Source organism: Oreochromis niloticus, linkage group LG18 (genome assembly GCF_001858045.2).
Source record: "Oreochromis niloticus isolate F11D_XX linkage group LG18, O_niloticus_UMD_NMBU, whole genome shotgun sequence".
Taxonomy (NCBI): domain Eukaryota; kingdom Metazoa; phylum Chordata; class Actinopteri; order Cichliformes; family Cichlidae; genus Oreochromis; species Oreochromis niloticus.
The window spans coordinates 619,901-647,444 of record NC_031982.2 but is presented as its reverse complement, the minus strand read 5'-3'; the positions used below and the strand labels follow the sequence as shown (position 1 = coordinate 647,444).

The window sequence follows — 27,544 nt, the reverse complement described above, 5'->3', positions numbered from 1 at the left end:
TGCTTGGATTTGCTAATCATTTATTCTGATGGACAGATTAACAACCTAACTAGAAGTTTCTGATCTTTATGTTTAGTTTGCCTGATCCACACCAGACACGGGTTCAGTGTCCAGGCTCTCCTAGAACTATTAATTTTTTTGCATTTTATATTCTTTCAGTGCTGTGTCCTGAAATCAAAGAGATGGATGTTAACATCTTTGCTCAAAATTCTAGTACTGCTGAAATGTAATGGGAAAATGTTGTTTGTAGTGTTTAACTATCCCTTTGACTACAGATCTTGTATATACTGTAAATATTAAAGACTTATTGCATGTAACATTTTCTGTGGAGAAAATAAACCACAATGCATTAAACTGGGGAAAAAAAAAAAAACAGTAGGCTGACTGACTCACCTTTCCTCCAACACTGGCAGACTTGGCATGATGTTTGAACACATGTTCAGGGTCTTTATGATACACCTTCAGGAAGGAGTTGGGGGTGATGTTTCTAGAAGCAACAGATTTGCATGATGTGACAAATCAATGTGTGTAGCAAGTTCTACAAAAGGTGAACAGAATCAGTTTTCACAAATATGAAACATTAAATATTTAGCTTAAGTTCTGGTATGCTGAAATCACTGAGTCATTAAATGGATCAGACATGTTGTTTGAAAAGGTCAAAACAAGTCTCATGGCTGTGCAGTGTGTACTTTAAAATAAAGGGGTGGTCTAAATTTTGAGAACAGTTTTATTTAGTTTATCATTGTGATGTTCAGGATGCAATTGTTAACATTTTGCTGTCTACTTCAATTCAGTTGTTGTTGATATATAAGGCAAATTGATTTCCTTTTGCTGCCTAAACCTAAAACGCTGTGAGCAAGTCTTATGCTCACAAATTCATAAAAGTATACTTTTCTGCAAGAAACAAAAACAAAACAATGAACATGAACATCAGCAACTAGAAATGAAATAACACGGAGAACCTATGTGTAGTAGAAATGCCATTTATTAGACGGAGCATTATCGAAACATGTCTTCAGGTCCTAACTACCATCGGTAGCTGTTGCATGTCATACTTTCAGAATTGAAGCATTAATTAATGTAGCACTGGAAATCGTCAGACTCTATAAGCTTTAATACTAATGTAGAGGGAATGTACAAGGTGGGGGGCTCTGTAACTGAAAGGAGATGATATTGAGAGTGACATTATCTCTAGGTACAGGAGGGGATGGAGCATACAAACCATTTAGAGCACTCCATGAAGTGTATGCTTTTTTGAATGATGAAGCCTTTTAACCTCAGGGTTCTTAATCCTTTTGAATTTGACAAGAAGCAAAAAGTGTAGCTGCCAGACTGGGTATGTAAGGTTTAGTGCTAAAAACAAGATTAAGGAAAACTGTATGAATTAAAGATGACAAAAGTGAAAAAAATGTTTCCTCAATTTACAACTGACATCAAAATCTTAGAGCTTCAGAATTTTTCATCTTTAGTAAATGTAAGAGCAATATAACAAAACACACTGACAGATAATCTGACTTCATTAATGAGTAAAAAGGACAGAGGGGATTGTGATTTGTTTGCAAACAGTTGTGCTCGTAAGTGTACATACTGTGGCAGAATTTGTAATTTTTGGGCCATTTTCCAGAGATGACTGATAATACAAAAACTTTTTCAGTCATGATTAGTGGTTGGGACAAACCATTTATTATCAAGTATACCCTTTTTAAATCATAATGACGACAGAAACTACCAAAATGACTATGATCAATGTTTATATACCATGAAAGTTTTAATAATAAAGGTAACCAGTCTGTGATCTGTTTGCTTATAATTAGTTTGTGTATAAAAAGTCAGTGAGTTTCTGGGCTGCTGACAAACACGCAGTGCTGCACTGATGTTGAATTCTGAGCCACAGGGAAAGCAAAAGAATTATTAAAGGATCTGTGGGAGAAGATAGTTGAACTTTATGAAACAGGAAAAAGGATATAATAAAAGATATCCAGGCAATTGACAGCGCCAATCAGCAGTGTTCAAACAACGAAGTTGAAAAATTCTGTTGTAATCTATGGAGACAAAAATTTCAACCGAAACTGCCACAAAACTTGTTCGGGATGCAAGAAAAAACCCACAAATAACTTCAGTTGACATACGGGACTCTCTGAAAAAAAGAAAGTGGATTGGGTGTTTCAAGATACATAAAAGGAAGCACTTGAAGAAAAATGGACTGTGTGACATGAATGACGGACCTGACCACATAGTTCCAGTTTCGACACTTCATTATTTGGTTGCTCTTTTCTCTAACACTCAGCCGCAGCTTTTCAGCTGCTAGCCACACACAAAACAACAACTCATGTCCCGGTACATTCTTTAATAGGGGAGACGTAATTGGCTGATGGAGCTCCGGTGTCTCTCAGCCTCCCCTGCAAGCCACACCCTGCCACATACTCCCATCGCCCAATCTAAGCCGGGGAGCCATCTGGCCTAGCCTACTCCCTCCCCCTGCGGCCGGTAAGTGGGGATTGGCCACGACCATCTGCGTCCCCAGCCCATGGACCAGCGGCAAGGAGGAGTCGGATCAGGGGGCCAACCATGTACCCAGATCCTCCTTTTACAGAAATAACAGCCTCTAAATGCTTCCTATAGCTTCCAATGAGAGTCTGGATTCTGGTTGAAGGTATTTTGGACCATCCTTCTTTACAAAACATCTCCAGTTCAGTCAGGTTTGATGGTTTCCAAGCATGGACAGCCGCTTTAAGTCACACCATAGATTTTCAATAATATTCAGGTATTGGGACTGAGATGGCCATTTCAGAATGCTGTACTTGTTCCTCTGCATGAATGGCTTAGTAGAGTTTGAGCAGTGTTGAGGTTCGTTGTCTTGTTGAAAAATCCGGCCCCGGCGCAGCTTCAACTTCACTGATTCTTGATTCTGTCACTGATTCTTGAACATTGTTCTCAAGAATCTGCTGGTATTGACTGGAATCCATGCGACGCTCAACTTTAACAAGATTCCCAGTACCTGCACTGGCCACACAGTCCCACAGCATGATGGAACCACCACCACATTTTACTGTGGGTAGCAAGTGTGTCTCTTGGAATGCTGTGTTCTGTTCCTGCCATGCATACCGCCTTTTTCTATGTCCAAATAACTAAATTTTAGTTTCATTAGTCCATACAGCACTTTATTCCAAAATGAAGCTGGCTTGTCCAAATGTGCTTTAGGATACCTCCACCGACTCTGTTTGTGGCATGTGCGCAGAAAAGGCTTCTTCTGCATCACTTTCCCATACAGCATCTCCTTGTCCAAAGTGCGCTGAATAGTTGAACGATGCACAGTGACACCATCTGCTGCAAGATGATGTTGTAGGTCTTTGGAGCTGGTCTGTGGGTTGACTATGACCATTCTCACCATCCCTCGCCTCTGCTTATCTAAGATTTTTCTTGACCTGCCACTTCGGGTCTTAACTTGAACTGTGCCTGTGGTCTTCAACTTCCTCACTATGTTCCTCACAGTGGAAACTGGCAGCTGAAATCTCTGAGATAGCTTTTTGTATCCTTCCCCTAAACCATGATGTTGAACAATCTTTGTTTTCAGGTCATTTGAGAGTTGTTTTGAGGCTCCCATGTTGCCACTCTTCAGAGAAGATTGCAAAGAGGAGAAAAACGTGTAATTCAGTACCAAAGAAATTTCAGCTTTCACAAACTATTCCAAATTGCAAAACGCTTACCTATGTCTCTAACAAAACCGCTCTAACTTTGTAAAAATAGGAAAAATTTCTGTTTTTCACTGATTTTTTTTTTTTAAAACAACCTAACTCCAAAGAGTCGTACAGACACATTTCTCGCTTTATCATGTAGAAAAACAGTTAAATACGTAATTTTTTTACACTGACAGAAAGGGGAGTGTCACTGGTGCTGCCTGCTTAAGATCAAAGTGGGCTGTATGTGTACATGATGTAAAATTAGTTTAACACCCCGATTGTGTGTGTTGTCATTATAAATACATTTTTATATAGATGGTTTCACCCAACCACTAACCACGAGCGAGTAAAAAGTTTTTCCATTAGCATTCATATTCTCTAAAACAAAAAAATGGCCCAAAAAAGTCACAAATTCTGACAGGGTATGCAAACTTATGAGCACAACTATGTAACTGTGTATATCATTCTCAGTACCACCCTCACCTAATATCCTCCAGGTCATAGTAAACATTGCGGGTGGTATCTTTGATGTAGATGGCCATGTTTGGAGACTGTAGCATCTTCATGGTGAGCTGTTGAGGGAAAGCGGTAACAAACAAAGCCCGAAGAGCATCCTGACTGCTGATTTCTGTGGGCACCCAGACTTTCTTTGTTTCCTCCCCATACTGCAGGAACAGCACACCTGACACAGCACAAACAGGCAGGAAGAGGGGGCATCAGTCTGTGTCAGAACCGTACAATGATGGTGCTGAAACATCTTCAAATCTTAATACACAAACTGATGAGTGACAGCTAAAATAAATATTTTTGATGTTTTGTTTAATATATTTAGCCATATACAACATAAGATACATAATCCACAACAAAATCTTTAAATTAAATAGGGTACAGGTGCTTTCTTCTCAATGGCTTATGAAGAAGACAGCTTATAAACAAAACCTTCAAGCTCCAACACAAGAGCTTGCAGGTATGAATAGATTCATGTTGAGAGATTATTTAAATCCCAGTGATTCACGAGCTACTTTATCCTATGCACTCAATTTGTCTCATATGCATACTGTCATGGTCCTGGGTCGTTTGACCCAGTGTTTTGTGTTTCATTTTGGTATCATCTTATGTTTTGTGTTAATTCTTATTTTGTATTAGTTCTTAGGGTTTGGTTCTTGTGTTTAGTGTTTTAGTGTTCTCCCTCCTGTGCTCTGTTCGTGTCCCTGAGTTAGTGTTGTAGAACAGTTTGTGAATTTCCTGTTTTACTTTGAAGGTCTGTGTCTCGTCGTGTCTATTAGGTTCAGCTGTGTTCTCCTCTGGTGTGTCATTCCCTAATTACCTTGTGTGTATTTATAGTGTGTGCCTGCCTGTGATCCTTGTCGGTTCGTCTGTGTTATTCAGTGTTTCTCCGCGTCTCTCTGCCCTGCTTTCTCCATGTCATCTCCGTGTATCATCCTGTGTCCTTATGTTTTCAGGTTTGTTTATTAGTTTTTCCCAGTCTAGGCTTTAGTAGCTCCCTGTTCCTTATTTCCTGTTTTTGTACTTCGCCGTCACTGTAAATAAACACTCACTTGCACCCCAGTCAGTTCCTGCATTTTGGGTCCTTTTCTCGTAACACCATACGACTGCTGCCCCAGCCGTGACACATACTTAGTTATGTCTGATTGTAATCAGCAATTAACCTGATAATTAACATACAGTTTTCAAACAGTGAGATAAGAAACTTGAAAGTATCAGGAACATAGAGAACATGCAAACTCCACAAAACCCGAGGAAGGTTCAGACCTACAGGCCTTTTAGCTGTGGAATGACTGAGTTAACCACTGCAACACTGTCTGTCTAACAGAACTGCTGCTAGGAGAAACCTCAGCAGTCAAATTAGCTGCCAGGATTAATGTTACTTCAGTTGGTAACTTGATAAAGTGAAACTTGTTTTTAAAGTGATTTCTGCAGCTACAACTCTAATACCTCCAACTGTGTAATGCTTAACACGTTTGATTAGCAAGCAAAAGGTTGCTGGTTTGATTCCAGTGCGGGAGACAAATGCCTTTGTTGTTGTGTTAGGAAGAAAATTGGATGTAAAGTTCTTCACCCTTGTGCAGAACTGTAGTATCAAACTTGTTCTTGAAAACCAGTACACTCTTTTTCCCACTCTCCAACACTGTGTTAAACAGTCTGGTTAAAGAATTAATACATATCCTGACTTCCACAGGTATATCATCTGAAACATCTGCCTTTCCATTTTTCATCCTCTTCATAGCTGCCCTCACTTCCCACTTACTAATCCTCTCCACTTCCTGATTTATTCATTTCTCCCTAGTTTTACACATTCATCAACTCCTCTATGTACTCCTTCTCGGCACACTCTCTTGACTTGTTTGAACATTTCCATCTTTGTCCTTAAACACTCTAACCTGCTACACATCCTTTACAGCTTGATCTTATTGTCTAGCCAATAGATACAAGTCCTTTTCTTCCTTAGTGTTCAGTCTCGCATACAACTCACTCAAGTCTTTTTCCTTGCCGTTGTCACTTCTTTCTGCCATATGCCTAGTTTCCCAGTACTACTGTCTACTCCCTTAATCTCCCTGACTTTTCATTTGCTAACTGCTTTCTTTTTCTGTACTTCCTACTTTGTCCAGCGGATATAACAAACACCTTCTTGGCAATTTACCTTAGCAACTCAACTTTACTTTATCACCCAGAGCCCCCAACACCACATTGCAATCCATTATTTCTTTCATACTGTACCTTCTGCATAAGATGTAGTCCTTCTTTGTGCACCCGCAAGTCAAGTCAAGTCAAAGTTTAGTTATATAGCATGTTTTAAACAACATCTGTTGACCAAAGTCTCGTACAAGTTATATAAAATATACACTGAATAGAAACAGTCACTAAATTAACAATAAATATGAACTGAAAATCAAATAAAAGTAGTAAATAAAACTGATTGAATAAAAAGCCAGGATATTCTGCTCAACTAAACCTGAAAGCAAGCAAAAATAGGTTTTTAAAAGTCTTTTAAAATGACTGGGAAAGTGGACAGCTAATGTAAAAAGATAAGTTGTTCCAAATATTAGGAGCCACCACTGAAAAGGCTATCGCGTCTGCTTTTAAACTTGGATCTCATCTTAGGTGAAGTGGAAATCAGTGCTCTGGTAGGGTTATAGGGTGTAGCCACCAGACATCTGCTTTATATTTTTATTTACGATTGAGTTCATGTTTGTTTTATAATTCATAGATTCATTACATAAGTCATCTTTTCAGGATTAATAAATATGAAAATATATGTTGTGTTTACATAAAGTAATGTTATGTCACTGTTTGGGATTGGAACCTAAAGAGGGGTGCCTCTCACTTTAAGTATGTAAGTGCAATAGCAGCATGAAACCCTGTGTGAGGGTGAAGGGGAGGAGCATGGACAGAGAGGTTAGGAGTCTCACGGTTTTTTGACCGTGTGCACAGGCAGTTCTGGATAACTCCTTTTTTTGAACTTGGTTTATTGGAAATTACCCTACATAGGGTTTCAAAAGTTCTGTTAAGTAACGTGGCACCAAACCATTGAGACTCTTAAAAACAAGTAATAACATTTTAAACTGGATAACTGAAATGGACTTGAAGCCAGTGTTAGGGTGCCAGTATAGGTGTAATGTGATCACACCTTTTCTTTCCTGTCAAAAGGCAAACTTCTGCATTTTGAACACTGAAGTAAGAACTGATCAGAGCCAACATATAAAGAGTTAGGGTAATTAAGATGAGAGGTAATAAAAGCGAGGCAGGCCTTCACCTTACTAAGGAGCCTTAGTTAAAAGAAACTTGTCTTTTGGGTTGCCCAAAAGTTTATCTCCCCACGACTGTACATCTCTGGGACAATTCACTAGTGCCTGGATAGAAACATGGCTGTTGGTTTGTATAGGCAAATACAGTTAGTGTCCAAATACATTTGGACACTGTGTTCAAACGTATTTGGACATTGACACAAGTTTTGTTTTTTTATCTGTTTACTGAAACATATTCCAATTATAAGTTATATAATGGGCATGGATATAATGTTTACACTCTCAGCTTTCATTTGAGTCTACACTCAAATTAGATGAAGAGTTTAGGAGTTTCAGCTCGTTAACATGTGCCACCCTCTTTTTAAAGGCACCACAGTACAGTGGCCCCTCGTTTATCGCGGGAGTTACATTCTAAAAGTAACCCGCGATAAGTGAAATCCGCGAACTAGTCAGCTTTATTTTTTACAATTATTATAGATGTTTTAAGGGTTTAAAACCCCTCACTACACGCTTAATACAATTTTCTCAGACAAGCATGAACATTTTCTCTCTTGTTTAAACAGCCTCAAAGTTCAAACCTTCGTAGAAAAATAAGTCCAGTATTATAGAATGAAACCAAACAACAAACTCTGTTTTCAGGTCCAAAACATGGGAACAGAGCAACCATTGATTGACAATGGTCTATAGCCAATCAGGACGCAGAACACAATGCTCTGTAAAAAAAAAAAAAAAAAAAAAAAAAAAAAAAGCATGCAAAATTTCAGAAAACACATTTTGCGAGGTAAACTGCGTTATAGCGAGGGACCACTGTAATTGAAAAATTGACGGGTGCATCCCAAGAAAGAAAGAAAGCACTGGTAACCTCAGCAATGCAAAAACACCTCGATGTCCACAGAATTCAGCACTGGTGGATGATCGCAGAATCATTTCCATGGTGATGAGAAACCCCTTCTCACTTTAACACCACACCTGCCCAACACTCCAGTCACCACTCTCTCCAACTTCTAACCAACATCCAGATTGTGAGGAATACACAGTCAACGTTCAACATCACCTCTTCAGTTTTCAGCTTCAAACTGATGATCCTGTCTGACAATCTCATCACCTCCACAACTCTATTCACTTGTTCTACCTTCAAGATTACCCCAATTCATTTCTCTTCTAATATACAAAATTGTAGACCAACTTCCAACTCCAATGCTCCTGGTTTTGCTTCCCTTCCATCAGGTCTCTTGCCACACAAAGAGTTGGAGTCCAGATAAACAGAATCAACTTTCTGTGATTTTCTTACCCGGACGATAATGTCTGAGGATGCATTCCACCTTTCTTCTTTCTTTGTCTTTGGCAAACAACAGCCAACAACACTGGAGGTGGTCATTGTGGAAATTTTATGCTCTATGATCTAGATGTTTAATTTGGCCAAGATTTTACACCAGATGCCTTCTTTAAGCAAGCCTTCCCATATATCTGGATTCGGGGCAGGCACTAGGCTTACCCAACATTCCCCCCACCCCCGGCTATGTTTTTTTTTAATGTGTGTGTGTGTGTGTGTTCATTGTATCATTATGTCTTCTAAAAATAAATGTTTTAAAGAGAGATGGAAGTGATCTGGGAATATGGTATTTTATTATAAATTGGATCCTGACAGCATTTTCATGACCATATTTTCCATACAGCTTCTGCAGGATATTCATATGTGTTGTCCAAACCAGTTAAGAAGTAAACTGTTTCATACAGTGTTATTGAACAGATTTATTTAGATGTGTCTACATACCTAACGGCCAACCTCTTGTCTGACCACTTGAGCGGCCTACAGGTAGACTTGCTCTGGCCTTAGAGCCCCTTGTAAAGGCAGCAGATAGGGGTATCATCTCTCCACCAGACATGCTACTTGAAACCAGCCTGTTCTGCTCTTTCACCAAGTGTGGGACACCAGCACCTTGGGGATTGTCAATAAACCAGGGACTCCTTACCTGGATTGAAAAAAAAAGCAAAAAGATTATGATTATGGGAGAGAGGAGAAAATGGTAAAAAAAAAAAAAATGTTTAAAAAGTGCTTCTACTACTAATCAAATCTTATGTTAAGGAACATATATATCCATATATATTAGGGCTGTCAAAATTAACACGTTAACGCAGATTAATCCATCATCATGACTAATCTGATTACATTTTTTAACGCAATTAACCATTTGCAGAACACCCACAGAATAACTCAAAATCCCTGAAATGTCCCTGTCAACGCATTTTGGGCAGTTTGTTCCAATACAGTTATCTTGGCACATGCGCAAATGGGCAGTTGATCTGGTAGTGACGGTCAGCAGAACCAGTCAACTCAATATGGAAGATGATAAACAGCACATTGGCTCTTTTGATAGAAAATTTTAATTAAAAAAAAACAAGACGGAACAGTTGACCGACATAAAGTACTATGCACATTGTGCAGGAAGGAATTTTCTTTTTACTGAAGCACTTCCAGGGTAAAAATATCACATTAATGCAACGCATATGCTACTTGGGGATGCTGCTAGCACTTTGGCTAACGTGTCGCCCAGCTTGCGGCAAACCACTCTCACTGAGCATTGGGGCCTCAGTAAGTCTACCTCAGACAAATTGACAGACACAACTGGCAAGTAGATTGCAACAAACTGCAGAACTATTAATATCGTCGAGGACACAGCCCTTACAAAGGTTTTGCAAGTTACCTTTCAAGATGCATTGTACAAGGCTCCAACAAGAAGCACAATAATGTCAAAAATTAATGGGCTCTATGACACTGAAAAGGAAAAAAACAAGAGAATTTAGCTGCAGCCAAACGTGTCACCCTGTCAGGTGACTACTGGACAGTAACAGTAACTATCTTGACATTACTGCACAACTAATTACTGCGCATAGGAATTAAAGTCGCTTGCATTGAGAATAATGAAGACAGAGGAGCGTCACTTCGCAGAGGCATGTGCTGAACATTTCTTAACAACTGTAGGGATTGATTGTCCACGAAACATAACAGCTGCAGCTAAACCTTTGCCATTTGAGCATATGCCTTGTGTGACTCACATCTTACAGAGATGCATCACTGTGAGTCTTGGTGACAGTGGATTTGTCCAGGTTTCAGAAAATTGTTGGCCAATTCAAACATATTCCAACCAACGCCCCAGAGCTGGAAACACGACAAACAACCCTGGGGGAGCGGAAGGAGCCATTGATCCAGCAGAGCCACAAACTTGTGATGCTGATGCCACAAGAATGAAATAAAAAATTTTTTTTAATTAATTGATTAAAGAAAATCCATTTCTTATTTTAATAACCATTTTGTTGTTCTTCCATCTCTTCCTCTGTTTGTGTGTTTTTACTGCATGTATGTAACTGAGATTCTGGGTGGGGAATCCTATGTTTCCTGCTCAGTGGTACTGCCTGCCCTCTCCCACTTGCATCGTGTAATGGAAACCTCTGATGATGACTCTGCATATGTAACTAGGTTTAAAACAGCATTCCAAGAACACCTAACCTCCCGTCAAGAAAAATTTATCAACAATGAATGGCTCAAGATTGCAACAGCTTTGGATGCTCGATTCAAGGACTTGAAGTGCCTCCCCAAGAGTGACAGAGAGAGGGTGTGGCCCACACTTGGAAGACTGCTGCATGATCAATCCCCACCTCAACAGACTTGTGAAGATGAGCCACCCAAGAAAATGAGTCCTTTACAGATGAATCAGATGAGGAGCTGCTGCCTGACATAATCATGCATTTGATTCTGTAGCTCATTCAGGAGCTCATGACAAGCTGGCACTGCTGGCTTGCAAATATCTGGCCACTCCTGCAACCACTATTCTGTGTGAGAGACTGTTCTCAGTTGCAGGCAACACTGTAAATAAGAAGCGGTCAGCTCTCCTCTCGGACAATGTCAACAAGTTAGTTTGTCTCAGTAACAGGGCCACATTAATGTGGATAAATGTTTACAGAAAGCTTTTTGTAAACATGAATGCCAAGATGTTCAATAAACATGTTCTGTAGGGCTGTTCGATATAACGATATATATCGGATGACGATATGAAAACGTCAATTGTTGCATATTAGGTTATCGTTTGTTTCGTGTTGTCGCAAAATAAACTTTTTATGGCAATATTTTTTCATCGTTTTGATGGTCACTGTAGAATTGTAGAACACTGTAGAAGTTCTCTCTTTCTCTTATATTTAATATAACCACACTATGGACAGACAAGCGACAGTCTTTATGCGTTGACGTTAGCAACAATGATGGTAAAACCATCGCGTGGCTCAGTCATCCGCTTGAGTCTGTTTGCACATGCAAAATGAAATACGATTAATATAGGTTAAAAATAAATGATATTTAATCATGATTAATCAAATTAATCTACAGCAACCCTGTGATGAATCTGATTAAAAATTTTAATAATTTGACAACACTAATATATATTTAAATACACACACACACACACACACACACACACACACACGTGCGCACACAAAACAGCTGCAGCACATCATGCTTCAGAAAGTGCCAGCACATCTTTACATCCACCACAAACCTGCAATCACATTTAATTAGAAAAATCACGCAGCACACAGGCAGCACATAGCTGTCGGTCCTGTAGTTGACAGTGCATGTTAGAGCACAAATCAAGCCATGAAGTCCACGGAATTGTCTGTAGACCTTTAAGAAAGGCTTGTATTGAGACACAGATCCAGTGAAGGGTACAGAAAAATGTCTGCAGCAAGGAAGGTCCCAATACGCATGGTGGTTTGTACTGTGGAACCACCAGGACTTTTCCTAGAGCTGGCTACCCTCCAGTCTGTGTGATCGGGATAGGAGGATCTTAGTCAGATATATGACCAAGAACCTGATGGTCACTCTGACAGTACTCTAGTGTTGCTCTGCGGAACACTTCTAGAAGGACAACCAATTATAGCAAGAGTGGGCAACTCCAGGCTTCGAGGGCCGGTGTCTTGCAGGTTTTAGATGTGTCCTTGATCCAACACAGCTGATTCAAATGGCTAAATGGCCTCCAAAACATGTCCTGAAGTTCTCCAGAGGTCTTGTAACGAACTAATCATACAGGTGTGTTGACCCAGGGTGATATCTAAATACTGTGAATACTTAGGTATTTGTTATATTTTTTATTTTTTTAAGTCAGCCACAAAGAACTATAGGGCCATCTTCTATAAGTAAACGGAATGGTATAGGACCAGCATGCCCTGGGGTGGGCAAATGAATTGATTCTTATATAGCTCTTTTCTACTCTCCTGGAGAACTCAAAACACTTTTTACAACATGCCACATTCGACCAATCATGCAAGCACTGTTTCTATGCTTTGAAGTGCTAACTACCATTCACACACATTTGAGCAACTTGGGGTTAATATCTTGTCCAAGAATATTTGGCATGCAGACTAGGGGAAGCCACGGATCGAACCACCAACTTTCCGATCAGTAGATGATCTGCTCTGCCTCCTGAGCTATAGCCACCCCGGGATATGTTTTTTTTTACCGGAGCAGGAGAAGCAGCAGAAAACAATCAAAATTTATCTTTGTTTATTGCTGGTCAAACTGGCTAAATAAATTTTCAAGTTTTGGACATTGGAATTGTTTTGCCTACATACGAAATATCACCACAGTGCAGCAGTGGGTCATTTATTTTAAATTGTTGGATGGTTGGTTTGACAAATAATGGAATCGCCACTACACCTAAAAAAGAGCATTACAGAATAGGATTGTTAGGATACAAAAATTTCAGACTCGATACAATACTCATGAAAATATTCAATACAAGATTTAATACCTTGGCAAAGATTTTGAGCCAATCCTGCATCATAATTATCCCAATTACAAATTAGACTTAACAGAAAAAGTAAATAAGATTATGTTTAGAGCAGGGGTCGGCAACCCCGGGCATGTGTGCCACAGCTGGCATGCGAAGGGTTAACTGATGGTACGACCATAGCTGGACTGGCCATCGGGCCCACCGGGCATATTTCGTTTTTATGGGCCGATGGTTGTTTTTTTTTTTTTTGTTTTTGTAACAGTATAAACAATGAAAGGTGGTGGATTGGCCAGATGCTGGCAGATGTGTAAAAATAACTGTTTGGTGGTGGCTATGGCGGAGCTTCCACAGAGGCCAGAGGTGGATGAGGGAAAGGGGAGGCAGGAGGAGGAGAGACCCGAGGTGGCCGCCGGTCCGAGCGTCAGGTGAACTGAACTTCAGGTAAGAAGTTATGACCTGCAGTCTATCTGGGTCAGATATAAACCAAGTTTAGGTGGAGTTTATTTTCGTTGTGCTGACTTTTTACAGTCAGTTACAATAACTCGTACTGCGTACTAGCTAGCCTGACGGAGTTTCTATACAGTTGGGTGGGTGCTATGATGTTACTGATAGTGAACTTTATTTTATTCATAAGGTTAGTTAGTAGAGTTGCTAACCGTCCCGTAAAAAACGGAATCGTCCCGTATTCAGTGAAAATATTACGCGTTTCGTATTGAGGTGAAAAGGAACACAGTTTGTCCCGGACTTCAGCTAGAATAGAAAAAGACACAAAGCTGGAGTTATTCTGCGTCTTTACGCTGTCAGCTGCCTCTTCTTCTCTCATTCTCTCCCCTCCCTCTCCTGTCGCACCTTCAATCATGAAACTGATCAATGATCAGCTGATCAGCTTTTCTGACGCAAGTCCCGTCTCTCTTGTTTGTTCATCGCCCACTTTGCGCCAGAAAGAGGAAACCAGTGGATGTCGCGCTAAACAACAGCAGCACGTTTAAGCTTGATCAGCTGTTGTTAGAATTTATTTAATATTAATTTCTACTATCAGCTGATGTTTGCTGGAGCCACAGCCGTAAAGCTGCTGGTCATGATAACGGTTTGGATATGTGGTGAGAGGGAAACATGAAGATGAAACCAGGAGATGTCACATGAAGAGTGTCCTCAGGTAGATATCTGAATGCTGGACACTCGGAGACAAGAGGTCACATTAACATGTGCATCTCTGTATTAGCAAATATACCACATTGGCCCAGTTTATTTTTCTTATCATTGTTGTGAGGAGACCATAAATAGCATTTGCATTTTCTGTTGTATAGTTAATTTGCTCTTATGGAGTTCTTGTTATGGATAAAAAGTAGAGCTGGGCGATATATCGAGTTTTTTAAAAATATCGATATATTTTTATACGAGATATAAGATGTGACAATATCCTTTATATCGATATAGTCTATGTTACGTTAAAATTATAGTTGCGGAGCCGCAAGTTTGCCTCTCTTTCGTCCACTTTTGTCTCTACGCAGCGTTACTCGACCTCGCCTCTCCTTCACTGAACACAACTCCCCCTCCTCCCCCATCGCTTCACCTGCAGGCAGCGACAAGATGGACACGGCAAATCTCCGTTAATGAGTTACTGCGTATCGCCCCGTGCGTGGGGCTGGACGGCGTCAACGTGTTAACGAGCTAACTACGCTAACGAGCTAGCCACGCTAACGCCATGCACGGCCTGAAATCCTTTCATTTTCTCAAAAGTTGACTGCGCGCCTTTTGTATGAATTCTGGTTGTGCTTACTGACCGCGAACCGATTTTATGTGATACACAGCGCTCAGCAATCTGTCAAACAATGTTTTAGTTCGACTTTGGTAAGCTACGGAGCTGCACCGCTTGATGGATTGTCGGAGCATTACGGCTACCGAGGAGCCTCGCGGAGTAATACGTACTGTGCTTCAACGTAATATTACCGTACTGTGTGTGTATAAGGACCATAAATGGCTCCTGTTCAGAGACATGGTTACGAAGCGGATTTCAAACTCCAGGCTGTCAGTCACGCAGTAGAAGTTGGGAACAGAGCAGCTGTGAAATCTGTTTTTGTTATTATGCTCAGCGTCTGTTAGTTTACATTTTGACTGCACAATTGTGAGCTCTTTGTTATGCACAAAACAACACAGTTTTCTTTTATTTATAGAGCATCATTATTTAATAAATGCTCATAATTTATTTTTGAGTAGTTTTTTTCATGTACATCTATGCTGTATGTTAATAAAAGTGCCTGTGTGACATCTGGGACACAGCTTTGACTAAGAACTCTCTTTTTGTTCTTACTTTATGGCTTTAAAAAAATATCGAGATATATATCTTATATCGCCATCCAGCTAAAAAATATCGAGATATGAATTTTGGGTCATATCGTCCAGCTCTAATAAAAAGTGTCTTTTTTTGTTTCAAAATAGCTGATAACTATTCGCTGATAGCTGCCAGCATCTGCGAACTAATATAATTCTATAAAGTTGGTCTATATAGTTTGTAACTGTTAATACAGCGCGTTATTAAATTTATTGCTAATGCAATCATATGGCACATTGACTTCTGAGGAAATTTTAGATGGCACACATCATCAGAAAGGTTGCCGACCCCTGGTTTAGAGGTTTTATTGATTTGACTAAATTTTTTAGATTGTTTCATTACAGAGCATGAAGCTAAACTATACTTTAGAGCCTACTAATAAACAAAGGGTACAACAAACAACACAATACCAACATCTAAGGCATTTCATTATTGTAGCAGAAGAGTGCTATGGAAAAGTTGCTAACAAACTTTGGATAAAGAGAGGTATTAGTTCTACTACAATAGGCATAAAAAAACAGAGCACTCACTGTGAAAGAATGAACCAGTCACTTCCTGCTCTTTCAAACTGACCTCACAATTGCTTCAACAAAGTAGGAAACACATTATAATATATGATTGTAAAAGTAGAAAAGTCAAAGTTTATCATCTTGTCCATATCTGCCTGCACCCTCTCTCTCGTCCACTGTCCACACTAATCTGCCTTAGCTTTGCTCTTCTGATCTGGCAGCTCCGCTCCAGAGTTCACTTTTTAATTTACTCGATTAGTTCTCCACACTCTGGACTCTTTGCTCAGTTCAGCTATGGTTCCCCTGTTGCTCTGTATAGACAGCAACCCATGCATTTCTCCATGTAATCTGCTCTGTCATGGCTCAATATTCCATCTGAGATCTGCTCAGCTTGCAATACTTAATCATCTTTTATCTAGCTACAGTCCATTAGCTGCTACATTCATAATGATGGTGTGATGTTGTCTGGGTGGGCCTTCCCCACACCTGACCTACATGAAGACCAAAAACAAAGAAACAATGTATGTATGCACAAATAAGTTAATTCTGCAACATAATAAAACATAAAGTAACATGTGACTGAATATTTGCTTTAATTTGCTGAATGTTTGATTTTGCTGGCAACATAATGTTTACACAAACAAACCTGGGATAGTCAGTGCAGCAATGTTATTCTGACAATAGCAAATCATAGCAAATAAATATATAGAGAAAATAATGTGCTTAATGTGCAAAAAGTCAATACTTCTTTTTTTTTTTTTTTTTGTCTGTCCCATTTGGTTCTTTAGCCGTCAGAATTGTTGTCTGAAGACCAACAAGGATACCAAATGGATTTATTTTGCCAAATGGATCATCATGGCATTGCCGTATTGGTCCATTTGATCAAACTTTGTTGTGATTATTTATTTTATTTTCAGTTGTTACAGATGGGACAGACATGACTGGGGGATAGGAAAGGGAGAAAGAAAGAGAGGAAGGAAAAGAAAAACAGAAGGGAAAAGGGACAGTGAGAAAGGGCACTTACAAAGACAAAGAGAAAAAAAAAATCTCCTGGATCACCTGTTGAGAGAAAAAGAAGACAAGCAAAAAACACAAAAACAAAAACAAAGCAACATACTAAACACAACACCATCACGTTAATCTAGCTAAGTGTGAACAGCAGTAAATACTAAATATTGAAAGTTGTTGTGCAGCACGCAGGACAGACAGCGCACAATGTGCTTTGAAGTAGCAGCTAAGAAAGGTGCAGTTTATGTCTACGAACAGTGAACATCCGTGTGCACACCTGTGTGGATCAACGCGCTTGTATACAAAAGGTTTCCCCATGTAACGGTCTGCTAGAGGGTGTGGAGGCCCATAGCCCCGTCCCCCAGGGCATGAAGCAGGCATGGAGGAGCTCCAGGCTCCAGACATCCAGAGGCCCCAGAGTGCGAGAACCCAAGGAGTACCACCGGAGGGGCATCCGTGCCACCCTCCTGGGAAGGGCTGAGGAGATCCCCAGACGAGGGGGTCACCCAGTGGCCACGGAGCAGAAACCAGAGGGAGCTGCACTGGCGTGCCCGCCGGCTCTGCCGGCAGCCAGCTGTGCCAGAGTGAACCGAGTTGCAGGCCCCGAGGCCGGAGGCCCGAGGGCCCCCTTTGCCCCGGAAGAGGCCTGACCGAACGACAGGCACCAGGCCCCGCCAAGTAGCCACCGGGAGTGAGCTGGTGCATACCTGAGCGCCCAGCCCCGGACACCAAGAACCACCAATGCACCAACCCCTGAGGGCATCATCAAAAGTCAATACTTCTGGGACAAGTTGAGAGTTTTACGACTGTTCATCCACTTTGTCACACAGGGCGCCAGAACCATTGCCTCCTGTGGGCTGCAAGCTGGGGGCATCTATGGATTGTGTGTTAGTTTATCCAGTAATTGCCAGATGACATTAGAATCTGGGAGTTTAGAGGCTAGGTCAGCTCAATGCCTCTCTTTTGTGTGCCACTAGCTGTTTCTGGGCAGGGTTTTTGGTGCACAGTGTCAAAGCAATCTGGGAAGCCATAGTTTATTCTAGTGACTTATCTTAGGAGACAATAGCGATTATGTGGCAGTACCCAATGTATTTTCAGTTGAAAACATTGGAAGCCAACAATATCATGCCGCAGGTACTGGGAGTCTCCCTACAGCCTAGAAGCTAGCCTCTGGTACCTTCTCAGTTTCACCTGGACACAGGTCCCGGTTCCCCTCCAAAGCAGCACAAAGAAAGTCATAACACAAAAGAGGAAAAATAATATCAAAATTGACAAAGGCAGACAACATAAAACTACATTGTTGGCTGCATTAGCTGCAAAGCCATACAGTTGTTATCTTATGTCAGTGGTTCCTAAACTTTTTTTGCCAGGCCCCCCTTTTTTTTACAAGAAAAATGTTCACGCCCCCCCACCACCTAACCCCCCCTCACAAACACATCCTCCAAACACACACACCCATATTTTGTTTACAAACTCCATTGCGGTTTATTTCACACCTCAAACATTTAGTAAACAATTAAGCAAATACAAGTAAACGGCAATAAATTACAGGTAGTAATAAAATATACTAATAACTCTTTTATGCTACGTCCACACCTACAAGGGTATTTTTGAAAACGCATCTGTTTCTATGCGTTTGGGCTTTTCGTCAACACGTAAACGGTGTTGCGATTCACCGAAAATGGAGATTATTTAAAACTCCTTTTTTGCGTTTACGTGTGGACGAGGATTACAGAGTTCGTCACGCAACGTCAAAGGTATGTGCCTCTTTTCACGTCACGCTGTGCGCCACGTTATTGTTTACACGAGATGAATTGCAGAATGGCGGATAGTCAGATTAACAGTAACAGTATTTTGTCTCTATCTTCAGGTTTTACACGCTTACATATACACACGCAGTTACTGTCCCTCCATTTAGAAAGGCAGAGGCGTCACGGTGTAATTATTTTAGGTGTAGTTGTTTTTTTTTCCCTGTGTAATAATATTCAACATTGCTGTCAATACATTTTTCAAAAAATGCCTCTCTGTGCAAAATGGGTTTTAACACATAAACAGCTGTGGGATACTGTTTGTCCGTGATTTGAACCGGGGGAACAAATTACGGCAGGATCAGCCTGATATTATTTGTATCCCGCTGTAACTTTACTGCATAAAGAGCTAACATGTCCAAAATGTCAGGAGTAGTTAGTTATTACAAGAAGTTTTTGTGAACTAAAGATCAAGAATGTGGGATACTGTTTGTCCGTGATTTGGAGAGCCCAGCGCTGCTCCCGACGCAGGGAAACTAATTTTGCAGGGCAGACCTACCTTGGCACTTGTGCAGGTGAAGCCAAAGGGAAGATATGCTTCACCATATTTTCTAGTCTTTGGCTTGGAAGGAAGTTGGTTTGGAAACATATTTGGTGATGCTTCATCTCCTGCTTTGCGTTTATGTGGGAGCCCCGTCAAAAACCTGTCCATGATGCTAGCAGTGTTCAAGCTTTCTTTCTTTTTTTCTTTTCTTACCGCGCCCCCCCTGCAATGGCTCTGCGCCCCCCCTAGGGGGCGGGCCCCACACTTTGGGAACCTCTGTCTTATGTTAACCCACAATCGTCGAACTTCTCTCATCTATGGGAAATTCTCAGAGAGTGAGAAAGGGAGAAACAGGCTGCAGGTCAGACTCATACCCTGAACGCATCTCTTAAAAATATGCTGAAGAAGGGGGGGGGGGGGGGGGAGTAGGAATTATGTGTTTCTTAACTGCAATGTTATTTTTGTAAGATTTTTGTGTGTTATCAATGACATTCTATTTTACTAATCAGATGACTGCTCAAGATGGGAGATTAAAATTTTAGTGTCCACGAGAGAGAAAAGCACACCAGGACATCAGAGGAACAGAATAAGAAATACATAAAACATCATTAAAAAGTCTTGTAAGGCAAGATTCCCTTTTGTGATGTAATTTAAAATGAGGTCAAATAATATGCAAAGCTATGTTAGAATGTTTAAAATAATTTGGGACTGAACCTTTCCACAGAAAAGTGTTTATAATTATTAAAATTCAATAGAATAAAACTTATAATAAAATTCAATGCAAACAAAAGAGTAGTCTAGAAGGAAGGACATAATCAAGGTTTAACCATCAGTCTGTCTCTCTCACATTACAGGCAACAACCTGCATTCCAGCTACTTAAAGAAAGACAACTGCATCATCAGCAGGGCACACAGCCAAAAATATAAATCACACAAAAACACACAAAGATAATAATTCAATATGACCAATAAGAGCTTGTGGCTTTGTGTTTTAAAATTTAAAGTAAAAAATGGCGGATATAATTGCTATGAGACTGTTAATATTCCAAAGTTGTGATATTTCAATAGTGAATAATTACACAATTATTTGTTTGTGAATGGTATATTAGTTTATGCAGAGTCTCTAATGCCCATAGGTGTAAATTTGAAGAGAGACATATTTAAAACACACCGCAGCTTCAAAAAGTCTGAAAATAAAGTAGGTTGAGAGGACAGTAATGTCTTACTGCCCCTGTGCCCCCCACTTACTGGAACAGAAAATAAAAATCTTCCCATACAGTTAACAGTACACTGCAATAATCATAATCCCGGGCTCACTGCTTCAGCAGGCTGTTATGGCTATTATGGCTATTATGACTCATCTGAGAGCAAACAGACATCCCTGTTGTCATTACAGATCAAACTTGTGAGGAATGCTTACCATTCCTGCGCAAATGTGCAGAGTCATTTTTCTTAATGACTATGTGTGGAATATAGATATAAAGAAACAGCGTTTTGAGTTATTTTAGTTCTTTCACCTGGTGGACTTTTCGCCTACAATAGCAGTGCTGGGTCAGAGAGAACGGTGATTCCACCCGTTGAATACCTTAAATGATGGTAGATTTCCTTTCTGGTTTGTTTTGGCTCTCGTCACTAGCTGACGTAACAAACAGTGACAGACATCAGACGCAGACGCTGAATAGCCCGCATATTGACGCGTTGATGGAGCAGCTTGTTGAGCCGGCTCCAAACACTGAGGAGCTTGTGTATCGCAAGTTGAAGGGAACGCTAATGTAAAGTTCATATCCTGCTAATCGCTTTGGCTACTTTTACACTAACTTGTCTTTTAAGTAGTAGAAAAAGAGTGGCTCAGAGGAACTGTTGGTCTTTTCAGACAAATTAGAGGAACTTACCTGGAGGAGATGCTTGGTTTCAGCAGTGCGGCTTTAGAGTTTTAGCACTTCCTAGGTAACTTAGCTCTAAGGGTCAAAATCAAGTCCTGCGGTTTCACGGCAGTTTAAAGGTTCTTTTCTCGGACTTTAGAGACGTCGTAGTTTCTACATGCCGCATGTTTCTCTGCATGGATCAGTTGCACTGACAAACTCCACCCCTTTCCACCCGTTGCTGTTACAACACAACTCCACCTTAGCAAATAATGCTGGCTGTACCGGTCTAACTGGGAGATCAGTAGTACTACTCGTGAAATTTATGACAAGCTACAAGACACCTCATGCCCCTCCAGCATTACCACTATACCAACACACACACATCGTTTTTATAAAAAAAATACAAAACAGTAACTGATAAATGTCTGTCAGCAACTCATTGAAATCACAATGTGAAAAAAATGTTGATAAAAGCTTAGAAGATCATTAAAATTAAAACAGGTTGTTGCTGGCTGTCCTTAAAATGAACTCAACAAATAAATAAATAAATAAATAATAGCTCCATATCTTTAAGTTGAAGCCCTGTCATGAGCTTCACTATTGCTTTTGCTTGGTAAATATGGTATTTGGTCCATCTCTGCTTCAGTGTCCAAACTATAAATGGTGAAGCAGCCTCCAGTTTTTACGCTGACCATATCTAAAACAAAAAGCTGAGGTCTCCTCCACTTTCCAATTATGGTAAACCAGGAATTAAGACAGACATTGTAACTACCCTGTCATAGATTCTTCTGTTATTTCATATCACATTATTTTGATATCAAACTTTATCTCTTTTTTTTAAAGTCCTCTAGCCTTCTTATGGCATCAGATGCTAGAGTCATAAATTCGCTCCACATTTCCTTTTTCAAACACTGCTAATGATGAACAAATCTTACCTGCTCCTTTGTGCAGTCCTGATGTCCCATGATAATGGTAGTATGTTGAGGATATTTTTGCCTCACATGGTCCAGGAACACCTTCTTCTTCCTCTCCACATGTATGTGCTGCATCATGAGGCTGTCCATCTGGCTGTGTCTGCTGCTGCTGTTATTGGTGGGGTAGCTTCGAGGTAAGGTATTGGGAGAGCATCGATATGGACTGTAGGAGAAGTCAGGGTTAGACAACAGGCTTCTGGAGGTGTGTTCTTTCTTCTGTAGTAGACAGTCTATGCTGTTGTCCCCCACAGCAGAGGCAGAAGAGGCTCTCGAAGGGGAGATTCTTGGATCTAAGTTGGAAGGATGAGAGGAAAAAGGAGTGATGGTAGAAGGAAGTGCAGAGAGAACGAAGATTTAGGGTGGAAAAAAAACTTATATGACAGGATGACTTTTTTCAGCTTAACATTATTTAGTTGTCAAGAAATATGTAAAAAAAAGTATGCTGTGCTACAAAAGATTTGTCTCCAATTAAAAATGCTTGTAACCCAATGTTGACATTTGTAGACAGTTATTTAACTCAGTTTTATTTCTTTTATCATGACAGATTTCTCAACTTTGAATTATCAGTGTATCAGAGTTGATCGCTACCATTCTCAATCTAACGTTTTCCTGCGCTCTTCTGTAGATTCTTTTGTCATGTTTGTTGATGGTGGTGTCTCTGTGGTCTTTTTTTTGTCTTTCCTCAAATCTCTGTTGTTGGAATGGCTGTAGCTCAGGAAGTTGAACAGGGCATCTATTAATCAAAATCCCTGGCTATTCTAGTCTGAAAGCTAAGTATTTTGGACCTTTTTTCAGTGCTGCTTGCTTTTTTCCTCACTGATCCCCATTTTTATTATGTCCAGTCTAAGATAAGGTGCACTGTTTCATCCACATATCTGTTATTGCAGCGTAGTATACTAAGTAGCAGATTTCCTCTAATACTTTGGATCGACACTTGCAATATAAACGAGGGAACTTGACTTATGTTAAGTGTTTTTGGCTGGGCCTTGTGTACCTAGAGTCAAGTGTTTTGGTCAATGCACAAAACCCTATATTTATAGATATAAGTTGTAATAGCTGCTATTACCTTCATGAGTTTTTATTATATGGCATGCTGCGGGGAGAAGCCTGTTCTAACATTTGAATCTGAGCTTTATTTCGAGCCCCTGATGGCTCTTTTTTGCTTCACATTCGTAAATTCTCGCAATACTCTTTCGCATGATTCTTCATTAGGTGGTAGATGAGGTTTGTTGTGTCGGTGTGTGGTGGGGACCAGTTTGCACAGTACATTTTTCTGCTCTGTGTCAGACTTTTCATTAACTAATAAATTCCATGCTACAGAGGTAGCCCCTACTTTAGAAATGAGCTCCTCGATTTGCTCTGGCTGGTCCTTCTGTATTAGTGTGATGACTATTGCAAACTGTCATCTAAAGCAATGAAAAAATACTGTAGTAAAAAATGTGTGTTTTGCGACAGCATGAAATAAATGATATAATATGAAAAAACAACAACAAAAAAAACCAACCTTCAGTCCAGCACCACCTCCGGCACTGGCGCAACATTTCGGTCAGAACTCTGGAAGCCTTGCATAAAGCTGTCAACCACCAGCACCACTACTCGGATCAGCTTTGGACACTAGCACCCCAGTACACCCCTGGAAAGAAGGTATGGCTATCCGCTGAGGACATTCCTCTCAAGTCAAACTCCCGTAAACTGAACCATGGTGCAAGATGGTTCATTGGGCCCTATGATATCGACACCATCATCTCTGTCACAGTTCTGGGTCATTTTGACCCAGGATTTTCAGTTTCTTGTATTTTGGTATTTTTCTGTATTATGGTTTATTTTCAGATTCTTTAGTTGTCCAGTTTTGAATATTATAATCTTACATTTCAGTGTTATTCTGGTTAAGAGTTTGTTCTTAGGTTTAGTTCAGTGTCTAATCTGTGCCTGTCATGTTTCCTGATTTACTTTGAAGGTCTGTGTCTCATATTAGTGTGTCCAGTGTTACTCTCCGATGTGTTGTCATTATGTTTCATTCGAGTCAGCTGTGTCCTCATGTGTCACCACTTCTCCTGATTACCTCATGTGTGTATTTAAATTCAGCATCGCGTCGTCTGTGTTACCTCGTTTCATGCATTCATGGTTATCATAGTTCCTCTGTATCGTCTGTGTTTGCTCAATTATCTTAGTTTTTCCCAGTGTAGGTTTTCAGTTAGCTCTTACCCATGTTTGCCTCCATTTGAGTTGTATTCATGTCAGCCACAATAAAGGCTCGTTTTTGGTTTGCAACTGAAGTTCAGTCTCCTCGCCTCTGTCTGCTCCTGGGTCCACTGACTCACTTCACTCGGTTTACCCCACGCCTCGACCGTAAAAATCTCACCATCCACTGTCAAACTCAAACTCCCTACATCTCTAAAGATTCATCCTGTGTATCCCAGGTTATGCCAGTACTCAGCCCATTACTCCAGCCCATTGCTTTCTTTTCTTTGTGCTACAGCTCTCTGGTCATGCAACTGCTCCACTCCTCAGTTAAGCTTAGACACCAGATCATACTCCCAGGATTTGCCACCCAGCTTCACATGTCGTCTCCCGGAATGGGGTTTCAACATCACACCTACCTGCCCTCTTGTTACCACTCCTCACAGGATCCCTTGGAACTCAGGTCAGCCCTCATTGCTAAACTCAGCTCGTCGTGCGGACCATCAAATCTACAGGCTCCAACATACACTCATATTGTCACGGATCGGTAGTCCTCTGCGGCTGACCTGCCCGTTGTGCTCTTGTGTGCTGTTTTTTGTTAGTGTCTCCCTCTTTCTCTGTCTCCTTATGTTTTTGTTTTTCTCTCGCTCCTGGATGTTTTGGTCGCTGATGCCACCTCTCAACCTGGAAGTGTCCAGTGCTGGAGGTAGCCGGACCTGCCACTCATCACCCCTTATTAGCTGTGCTGACTGAGTCAGAAGAGCAACCTATTTAGCAGTGCGGCCAGGCTCCAGTTAACGCTGGATCGTTGAGTTAATCCTTATCAGTATGGCTGTGATTAATCATGTTTGAACCTCGCTTATTGTTTAGAATTGCCTGCCAACGTGTGTTTGTTTTTGTTGTCAGGAAATGGGAGCAGAGAGTGTCTCTCCACGAGAGCGGATTCACCGGAGAAGTACGAGAGAGGAGCCACGGGTCGGAGCATGGTAAAGGATTGTAAATAGGAGCATGGATTGTTTGAAACTGTTTTTCACTAACACGGACACTCGCACAGTGGAGAGAACTTTCTGGGAGCTGCCTCGGAGGAGCCACAGAGTAATTGAACTGTATATATTATTTGTACAGTTCACTGTAAATAGATCCACTGTTCTTTCCCCACCAATCCTTGACACATATAGATATAGACACAGAAAAACCTGTTTAAAAAAACAACAAAAAAACAAAACCAACAACGACAGCACAGCGGATTTACAACACAGGTGAAACATAAGAAACACACTGATTCTGACTGTTCTAACTGTTACTTATAAATACTTCGTACAGGTATACCTATTTATCTTCATGTTTCGATGGAAAATAATAATTGTATAATTATAATTTATATAAAATATAATTTCAAAATGAACTGTTTTCTATTTACCAATTTTCTTCATTATGATGTCAGTTATCCCATGACAACTGTAAGTAATCTTGATCAGACTTTTAAGACTTTCAGATAGGATAGAAGGAGACTGGCAGGTTAAAACAATGTCAGCTGACAACCATAACAGTTCAATGCACTAGCATGAGGATATATGTTTATTCAGGAGTGTTTATACACTCCTCAAAAATTATAGGAACAGTTTTTATTAGAGTATATCATCAAGTCATTTACACTTGTGGGATATTAATGTGGTCAGTTAAATAGCTGAGGGGATTGTTAATCACTAATCAGCTGCTTTGGTGTTAATGAAATTAACAACAAGTGCACTAGAGGGGGGAAAATGAGACAGCCCCCTCCACTCCCCCAAACAGGAATGGTTTTACATATGGAGGACACTGATATTTTTCCCTTCTGGTCTTTTCTGACTGTACTTTTGCATTTGGCTCAGTGTCATTATTGGTAGCTTGGCCTGGACACTCCAAAAGTTGCACAGTGGTCCAACTCCTCCAAGGTGGCACATCAATATGTGCCATTGCCAGAAGGTTTGCTGTGTCTTCCAGAACAGTCTCAACACCATAGAGGAGAGATAGGAGATAGGAAGTTCCTCAAGAAGAGCTGGACAGGATCATAGAAGGTCCTTAACCTATCTGCAGGACTAGTCTCGGCTCCTTTGTGAAGGAGGAACACGATGAGTACTGACAGATCCCTACAAAATGACCTTCTGCATGCCACTGGTGTGAATGTCAGACCAAAAATGTGTTTTCAAAGTGCTCCTTTAATATTTTTGAGCAGCGTACATTGCTGCTTGATAGTTCAAATATGAAATTGTCATATTTCAAACAGCTCTATAGTCCACTTTTTGTGTGACAGGACAAAAATTGTCTGTCCTGTATTAGGAGAAATATGCAAATTAACCAGCGCACATTAGCGCATCACATCTACACATCGTAGGTTACCTTAAAACACGTATTAGTGTGTATATTGTGTCATCAAGTATGTTTTATAAGTTTTTAGAAGTGGTAGAAATGCAAACTTATGTTTAAAATATTTCAATGTTTATTTTGTCTTTTACCTTGTCATGAGTTACCACAGTAAACCAACTTGTAAATCTCCAGTTAAATAGTAAAAATGAATGGTTTATCACAGTTTTTGTATGTCCTTTCAAGGATTTCAAGAAGGACTGCAATAACTTCCATGTAGAAATATAGAAGTAAATCTCTTGTTTAATAACTTCGATCCCTGGCTGCTCTAGTTTGCATGTCAAATATCCTTGGGCAAAATTCTATTTTTTGTTGCTTGTATGGCCAAAAATAATTGAATAATAATGGACACAAGTACTTAACGAGCATAAGTTTTAAATTCAGCCATTTGTTGTAGTGTACAGATACAGAGCATATTTACATCATCTTCTTGACATTTAAACCTGTCCTGGAGCATTGTCTGAAATAAGGACATTTTTTCTGGTTGGATGGAAAATCATTTTCTAACATAGCTGGAAGGATTCATTTTTTCATTGTGTGTGGACAAAAACATTTTCTTTAAATATAAACACTATGATACCTGAACTTTCTTTGTGTAAAAACTAAAAATGAAACTAACACATTCATATGTGATCAAGTTTGGATTTGTCACCTCAGTTTTCTTAATATAACAGCACTACAAAATAAAAATAAATACACGCATAAACAATAACAACAACATTGTATATCACCTTCACATATTCAGTTTAA

The 27,544-nt window shown here is 40.2% G+C and overlaps 1 protein-coding gene across 1 annotated transcript in view; it reads right to left on the bottom strand.

The window, feature by feature from the left end:
* The window catches only part of si:ch211-207d6.2 (sickle tail protein), a 73,772-nt gene extending 52,294 nt beyond the window's left edge, over window positions 1-21,478 (bottom strand). Inside the window, exons 1-4 of the mRNA XM_013266811.3 lie at window positions 21,264-21,478; window positions 9,222-9,420; window positions 4,164-4,362; window positions 394-487 (exon numbers count right to left, since the gene is read on the bottom strand). Of these exons, the coding sequence (XP_013122265.1) occupies window positions 394-487; window positions 4,164-4,362; window positions 9,222-9,333 (405 nt within the window). The 5' untranslated portion in view covers window positions 9,334-9,420; window positions 21,264-21,478. The remainder of the gene's footprint in view (window positions 1-393; window positions 488-4,163; window positions 4,363-9,221; window positions 9,421-21,263) is intronic.
* Window positions 21,479-27,544: the final 6,066 nt, after the last annotated feature.